Source organism: Heptranchias perlo, unplaced genomic scaffold (assembly GCF_035084215.1).
Source record: "Heptranchias perlo isolate sHepPer1 unplaced genomic scaffold, sHepPer1.hap1 HAP1_SCAFFOLD_646, whole genome shotgun sequence".
NCBI lineage: Eukaryota > Metazoa > Chordata > Chondrichthyes > Hexanchiformes > Hexanchidae > Heptranchias > Heptranchias perlo.
The window spans coordinates 58,710-66,988 of record NW_027139673.1 but is presented as its reverse complement, the minus strand read 5'-3'; the positions used below and the strand labels follow the sequence as shown (position 1 = coordinate 66,988).

The following is an 8,279-nucleotide window of genomic DNA, read 5'->3' as shown; positions in this document are numbered from 1 at the left end:
TGGACCATGGAGATTTGGGCAGGTTTTGAGAGCAGTAACCAGCAGAAGAACAGCCTTGGTTCCAGTTCAGCATTGAACCCAATAGATTGGAAAATTTGTCTGACTGTCTCTTAACTCTTTGTTAAGGGAGAGTGAAGGATGGCGCCTGCACTGCACTCCCTCCTCACTCCTACAGCATTGCAGTGCTCCATCCGCCTGTATCTTTCTGTATCAATTCTGATCATATCAGGGTTGGCACAGCCATCTCCTTCTGGGCACAGATGCCAACCCATCTTATTCTAGAAGTGCTGGTACTTCTGGAAATATCATAGCGTTGTAGTTATCAGTTTTCAACTACAATCTGTTGCATTTTGCATGTCCAGCTGTACAAGGCCAGCAAAGACCTCGCAAAGATTTGGGAGAACTCACAAGATTCTTCGTGTGGTCCCCACTGGGATACCTTCTCCAGAAAAATGCAGAGTCCAGTGGGTTGGAATCCAATGAGGAAGACCAAGGAAGGGAGAAACAAGGGACAGCCCTTAGAAGACATCTTTAATGTTTCCCAACACAAGTTGAGAAATATTGCCATAAACATCTGAGGAAAACAAGCAAAAGCAGACAGCTGTGGGAGAATATTGGAGTGTCAGGATGATCTCCCCGAGGGAGGGGATGTGGGTGGGAAGATTGGTGCCAGATATAATCATTCCAAACTCCCGGCAAAAAAACAGGATATTTCATTTGAAGGCACAAAGTTACATTCTGAACAAACATCCAAAGTTCACCAGGTGGTACAGCAGGCCAAAAATATTCAAAATTGTTCATCACTTAAGGATAATGGTCTCCAAAAATCTGTCCAGGACAATATGAGGTACTGTCCCACCCATTAGAACTTCACAATCCAAGCGTTTCACCCTCGCATTTCACCTGCATGGAGGCTGCAGATCGATGGGACAGAGATTTGATGAAGCAATCCATTTTACTCAGCAACAGTGAAGTGTACAAAGAAAATTACAGCCATGATTAGACTCAGTCACAAGAGTCACGGGGGCGGGTCTAGGGGGCATGTGAGGTGGAGGGGCGGGTCGGGGGGCATGTGAGGTGGAGGGGCGGGTCGGGGGGCATGTGAGGTGGAGGGGCGGGTCGGGGGGCATGTGAGGTGGAGAGGCGTGTCAGTGAGGAGGAAGGGGCTGGTCAAAATACAGGCCGCAGAGAAGTCTCAATTATGATGACACTGTGGATAAATTTTACCTGTCTCTTTTTGTACAATACTTTTTCATCAAAGATTAAAGATTTCCATTCAAGATGAGAATCCTGTTCAACAATTCTTCACAATGCTGTCAGTCAGCGTTAAGTGAGTTCGAAGCCAAATATTGTTGGATTAGCTTTAAAATGCCTCATGATTCCAAACGTTTCTGTGATGTTTTGTGTCTCCGGCAACAAGAGCTGGGATGGGATTTGTGCGATGGAAAGTGAAACAATCTCACTTCTAGTGCAGGAGAGCGGTCAGCTCTTAGGTTTATTTAACCAACTGGACAATCAGAACAAAGGGATATGTGAGCACATTCTTAATCTCCTGTCTGACTTTGGTCTGAGTCAGGACGTAGATGCAGGTGTTACTGCAGGAGCTGAGGAGTTGCAGTATCGGCCCGATGTATTCTAAACCGCCTGGAAGGTGGTTGCCGAAGATTAGATCAGTGACGTGATTAAACACAATCCGTTCGTGGATGGTGGACACAGCTTGTATCATCCACAACAGTATGAAGCTTGCAGATATGCTGAAGAGCAGAACGATGGACTTCCTGCGGTTCTCCATCTCCGTATCCTTGTGATTCTCCCGATCACGCTTCCCCCGGAGCCCCCTGCGCACTCGACTCGCCAGTAAAATGTGTCTGACCGTCAGAGCGTTGAGGAGCAGAATCAGCACGAACGGGAGCAGTGGAGTTAACGCACGATGAAAGTAGTCGAATGCTTTCCACAGGAGTGAGGTATAGTAGCTGAACCTCACCATGCAATATACCGGAATGGAAAATAAATAATTAACTTGATATCGAAAATACCAAGGGATGTTCTTCAAACAGCTCAACACACTCACTGTTCCGAGAACCACAGCCGCTGTTCTCGCGGTACAATAGTTAGTTTTCAGCTTCTGGCAACAAATGGCCACAAATCGATCAAAGGTGAAAGTGACGGTGAACCAGACAGAACAGTCTGTGGCTGCATGAGTGAGGCAGTCACCGAGACCACACATGGTAACGCTGTTTATGAATATATTAATGAAATAAAGGGTGACAATACGGTCCAGTATCACAGCAGTGACGATAACGGTTAGATCAGCCGCTGCCATGGACACCAGGTAACAGGAGATGCAACGAGACAGACCACACTTTCCCCGGGATAAGATCAGGATCACCAGCAGGTTAACTGGGAGAAATCGGAACAAAAAAGATCAGGAAAATCACTCATCAGATTGGCAACAAAGATTGGACAGCATTTTGAGAGGAATTTACACTGAGCTTACTGTGTTCAGCAAATGGTGACCGAACCCCAGACCTGGGCAGTGCCATCAAATGGAGACTGAACCCCAGACCTGGACAGTGCAATAAAATGGAGACTGAACCCCAGACCTGGACAGTGCTATCAAATAGAGACACATTTAGTAAAAAAGAGGTTCACAAAGTATTAGCAAATAAGAGACACCAGTCCACCAGAATGAGTGAGTGAATGGATAGTGAAAGGCAGGGTGGGGTCAAAACACTCATCACCTTGTGGAGGCAGAGCGCATTGCCGAGTTTCCAGGTGAGTACTTTGCTTCTATCTTCAATAAAGAAGAGGATGCTGCCAGAGTCACAGAAAAGAAGGAGGCATTAGATGAATTGTATCGTACAGAATTAGATGAAGAGCACGGGGTGCATCTTAATTGCTCAGGGAGGTAAGTTGGAAACAGAGATCTACCGGTTGCAGGTGCATCTGTCCGTGAAAGTATTGGTAGGACTGATCACCGCACAGTCCTTGTGGAGACGACGTCCAGTCTTCACACTGAGGACACTGTCCATCGTTTTGTGTGGCACTACCACCATGCTAAATGGGATAGATTCAGAACAGCTCAAGCAGCTCAAATCTGGACATCCATGATGCGCTGTGGGCCATCAGCAGCAGCAGAATTATATTCGAGCAAAATCTGGAACAACATGGCCTGGCATATTCCTCACTCTACCATTACCATCAAGCCAGGAGATCAACCCTGGTTCAATGAGGAGTGGAGATAAGCATACCAGGAGCAGCACCAGGCGTGCCTAAAAATTAGGTGACTGTCTGGTGAAGCTACAACAAAGGACACATTCGTCCCAGCTTGCTTTAGACAGAGCTAAGCGATCTCACAACCAGTCCTGCGACATCCAGCCTTGAATGCTAGTGGACAATTAAACAACTAACGGGAGGAGGAGGCTCTGTGAACATTCCCATCCTTAATGAAGGCAGAGTCCACCAGGTCAGTGCGAAAGACAATGCTGAAGCGTTTGCAATCATCTTCAGTCAGAAGTGTCGTGTGGATGATCCATCCAGGCCTCCTCCCGATATCACCGCCTTCACAGAAGCCAGTCTTTAACCAATTAGATTCACTCCACGTGATATCAAGAAACGTCTGAGTGCACTGGATGCAGCAAATGCTGTGGGCACCGACAACATCCCGGTTGTAGTGCTGAAGTCTTGTGCTATAGAACTAGCTGCGCCTCCAGCCAAACTGTTCCAGTACAGCTGCAACACTGGCATCGACTTGACAATGTGGAAAATTGACCAGGTATGTCCTATCCGCAAACAGCAGGACAAATCCCAACTGGTCAATTACTGGCCCATCAGTCTACTTTCAATCATCAGCAAATTGACGGAAAGTGTCGTCGACAGTTAATCAATCAACATTTACTCACCAATAACCAGCTCTCCAAAGCTCAGTTTGGGTTCCGCCAGGTCCACTCGGTTTCAGACCTCATTACAGCCTTGGCCCAAACATGGACAAAAAGCAGAATTCCAGAGGTGAGGTGAGAGTGACTGACCTTGAGGCCACATTTGACGGAGTGTTGCATCAAGGAGCCCTCGTAAAATTGGAATCAATGGGTATCACGATTTGCTTTCTGCAATTATTGAAATTGTGCCCAGCACACCAAAGTCCAATTCATTAATATATATCAAGAAAATCATGGTCCTGTACAGGGAACACCTCTGTACACCTTCCTCCAGTCCGAAAAACAACCGTTCACCAATACTCTTGTTCCCTGTCATTTAGCCAATGTCCTATGCACATTGCCACTGCCCCTTTTATTCCATGGGCTTCAACTTTGGTGAAAAGTCTATAATGCGGCAATTTATCGACCGCCATTTGGTCGTCCGTATACACAACATCAACCGCAGTGCCCTCATCAAACCTTTCACTTAATTCATCCAAATACTCAAACAAATTCGTTAAACACTACGTGCCTTTAAGAAATCCGTGCTGAATTTCCTTGATTATTCCACACTTGACGAAGTGACTGTTAATTTCATCCCGGATTATCGTTTCTAAAAGCTTCCCCACCACCGAGATAAACAGACTGGCGTGTAATTGCTGAGTTTATCTTTACACCCTTTTTTTAGATTTGCAATTCTCCAGTCCTCTGACACCACCCCCGTATCTCAGGATGATTGGACGATTATCGCCTGTACCTCTGCAATTTCCAACCTTACTTCCCTCAGCAACATCGGATGCATCCCATTCGGACCGGGTGACTTATCTACATTAAATACAATCAACCTTTCTCGTACTTCCTTTATAAATTTTTATCCCATCCAGTATCTCAACTTCCTCCCCCTTTACTGTGACTTCGGCAGCCTCTTCTTCCTTGGTAAAGACACGTGCCAATTATTCATTTAGGACCTCGGCCATCCCCTCTGCCTCAGTGTGCAGTTCTCCTTTTTGGTCCCAAACAGCCCCACCCATCCTCTTACTACCCGTTTACTGTTTATATGCCTGTAGAAGTCTTTTGGATTCTCTTTTAAATTAGCTACCATTCTATTCTCATACTCTCTCTTCGTCCCTCTTATTTCATTTTCTACTTCCCCTCTGAATTTCTATATTCAGCCTGATTCTCACTTGCATTGTCAAACTGAATCTGACAAACGCCCCATTTATTCTGCTTTATTTTACTCTCGATCTCTTTCGTCATCCTGGGAGCTCTGGCTTCAGTTGCCCTACCTTTCTCCTTCGGGAATGTACCTAAACTGTACCCGAACCATCTCCCCTTTAAATGCTGCCCATTGTTCGATTGCAGTTTTGCCTACCAATCTTGGAGACCAATTAGAACCATAGAACCATAGAAAAGATACAGCACGTAAGGGGGCCATTCGATCCATCTTGTCCGTGCCGGCTCGAATTTACCCGAACCAGATCCGTTCTCATCCCACTGAAATTGGCCCTCCTCCAATTAAGTATTTTTACTCTGCATTGTTCCTTGTCCTTTTTTCATAACGAACCTAAACCTTATGATACTATAAGACATAGGAGCAGGAGTAGGCCGATCGGCCCCTCGAGCCTGCTCCGCCATTCAATAAGATCATGGCTGATCTGATCCTAACCTCAAATCTAAATTCATGTCCAATTTCCTGCCCGCTCCCCGAAACTCCTAATTCCCTTTACATCCAGGAAAAAGTCTATTTCTGTTTTAAATTTATTTAATGATGCAGCTTCCACCGCTTCCTGGGGCAGCAAATTCCACAGACCTGCAACCCTCTGAATGAAGAAGTTTCTCCTCATCTCAGTTTTGAAAGAGCAGCCCCTTATTCTAAGATTATGCTCCCGAGTTCTACTTTCACCCATCCTTGGGAACATTCTTACCGCATCCACCCGATCAAGCCCCTTCACAATCTTATATGTTTCAATAAGATCGCCTCTCATTCTTCTGAACTCCAATGAGTAGAATCCCAATCTACTCAACCTCTCCTCAAATGTCGACCCCCTCATCCCCGGGATTAACCGAGTGAACCTTTTTTCTACTGCCTCGACAGCAGGTATGTCTTTTCTTAACTATTCCCTAAAAGTTCCCCCACTGATCAATACTGCCAGTGCCTCCTTTCTTTCCTTTATTTCCTTCTCGAGCTTTCCTGAGCACTTTGTGTCCAGGAATGTTTAGAACCCAATCCTGCTCTTTTTTGATCCAAGTCTCCGTTGTCGCCAAGTCGTCGTATTCCCATGTGGCTATTTTTGTCTGAAGCTCACCAACCTTATTTACCTCGCTTCGTGCGTTTATACAAATTCACTCCAAATCTATCTTAGACCTCCTCGTATTCTCTCTTCGTCTGATCCCACCTAATACTGCAATATTTCTTACTCTAGTGCTATCTGTCTCTCCTAATCCTTTGTTCACCTTGTTTCTCCTTTCCAATGCGACATGCTGGTGCCCATCCCCTTGCCACATTCGTGTAAACCCTCCACCGCAGCACCAATGAACCTCGCAGCGAGGACATTAGTCCCAGCTCTGTTGAGGTCCTACTCGTCCGATCCTCAGACCAGGAGAGTGCTATCAAATGGAGCCTGATCTCTGGACCGGGTATTGTTATCAAATGAACACCGAACTCCGGGCCTGAGCAGTGTCATCAAATGAACATCGATCTCTGGACACTGGCAGTACCATCAAATGAACGCCGAACGCGGGACCTGGACAGACCCATCAAATGAGCACCGATCTCTGGACCCTGGCAGTTACATCGAATGGACACCGATCTCCGGACCTGGGCAGTGGAAGCAAATGGACACCGATCTCCAGACATGGGCTGTTCTTTTGACTGGAGACTAATTCCATGAACTGGACAGGGCTATCAAAGGGAAACTGATCCGCAGTCCTGGTCAGCGGCATCATATTGGGACTGATCCACTGGACTTTGTCTGTGCTATAAAATGGACACTGATCCCTAAACCGGGGCTCTGCTATCGAAGAGAGACTGATCTATAGACCTGGCAGTGCTACCAGATGGAGACTGATCTCCAGACTGGGGAGCGCTATCAAAGGGGGACTCATCCCCAGACCAGGATAGTGCCATGAAATCGAAACTGAAGTCAGGAAACTGGACGGTGCTATCAAATGAAGACTGATGTACAGGCCAAGACATTGTGATCAAAAGACCACTGATCACCAGTCCTGAACCGTGCTATCAAATGGACATTGATCTCTAGACCTGGACAGTGCTGTGAAACTGATACCTGAAGTTCGGGCAGGCCTGACTCATCTGAGTCACAAACTGTAGAAATACATGGGGCCTGTCAGTGCGACAGCACGGAGTGCGGCAGGACAGAGTGGTCTGCTGAGAGTTTGGTAAGTGTGCGAGTTCGGTGAAGTGGGGGAAGGAGGTGCTGCTTTGCCTTGCTTTTCAGAACTTTTTCCCCAGAGCGGCAGTGGACCTGAGCGTAGAAGACTGAGATTAGGGAATAAAAGAAGCAGCAGACCTGCAACAAGAGAAAACTACTGTGCGACGTCACAGGTGAGGCAGGAGAGTCCAAGAGGTGAGCACAGTATAAAAGGAGACACCTAGAGCGCGAGGAGAGTATGACAGTGTAAGGCAAATCATGGCAGCACAGCTCGCACCCGTAATATGCTCCTCCAGCACTATGTGGGACGTAATGGACACTACCAGTGTCCCTGGCGACCATGGCTTCAGGAAGTGTGTCCAGCTGCAGCTACTGGCTAACCGTATTTTGGAGCGAGAGCTGCGGGTGGATTCACTGTGGAGCATGCGCGATGCTGAGACTATCGTGGATGGCACTTTCACTCATGTGGTCACACCCCAGTTAAAGATTACGCAAGCAGAAAGGAAATGGGTGAAGGCCAGACAGAGTGAAAGGACCAGTCAGGTAGAGCAGGAGTCCCCTGGGGCCATTTCCCTCTCAAACAGATATTCTGCTTTGAATGCTGTTGGGGGAGATGGCTTATCAGGGGAAAGCAGCAAGAGCCAAGTTCGTGGCACCACGGGTGGCTCTGCTGCACAGGAGGGGAGGAAGAAGAGTGGCAGGACTATAGTGATAGGGGATTCAATTGTAAGGGGAACAGGTAGGCGTTTCTGCGGCCGCAACCGTGACTCCAGGATAGTATGTTGCCTCCCTGGTCCGAGAGTCAAGGAAGTCACGGAGCGGCTGCAGGACATTCTGGAGGGGGAAGGTGAACAGCCAGTAGTCGTGGTCCATATTGGTACCAACGGCATAGGTAAAAAAGGGATGAGGTCCTGCAAGGTGAATTTAAGGAGTTAGGAGATAAATTAAAAAGCAGGACTTCAAAGATATT

General features: G+C 47.1%; 1 protein-coding gene across 1 annotated transcript; it reads right to left on the bottom strand.

The window, feature by feature from the left end:
• Positions 1 to 1,495: 1,495 nt before the first annotated feature.
• LOC137318087 (G-protein coupled receptor 15-like) lies at positions 1,496 to 5,174 on the bottom strand. Its single transcript, XM_067981055.1, has 2 exons — positions 5,102 to 5,174; positions 1,496 to 2,400 (listed from the first exon to the last, which is right to left on the bottom strand). Exons 1-2 carry the CDS (start codon positions 5,172 to 5,174, stop codon positions 1,496 to 1,498), a joined length of 978 nt encoding a protein of 325 aa, XP_067837156.1.
• Between the last annotated feature and the right edge of the window lie 3,105 nt (positions 5,175 to 8,279).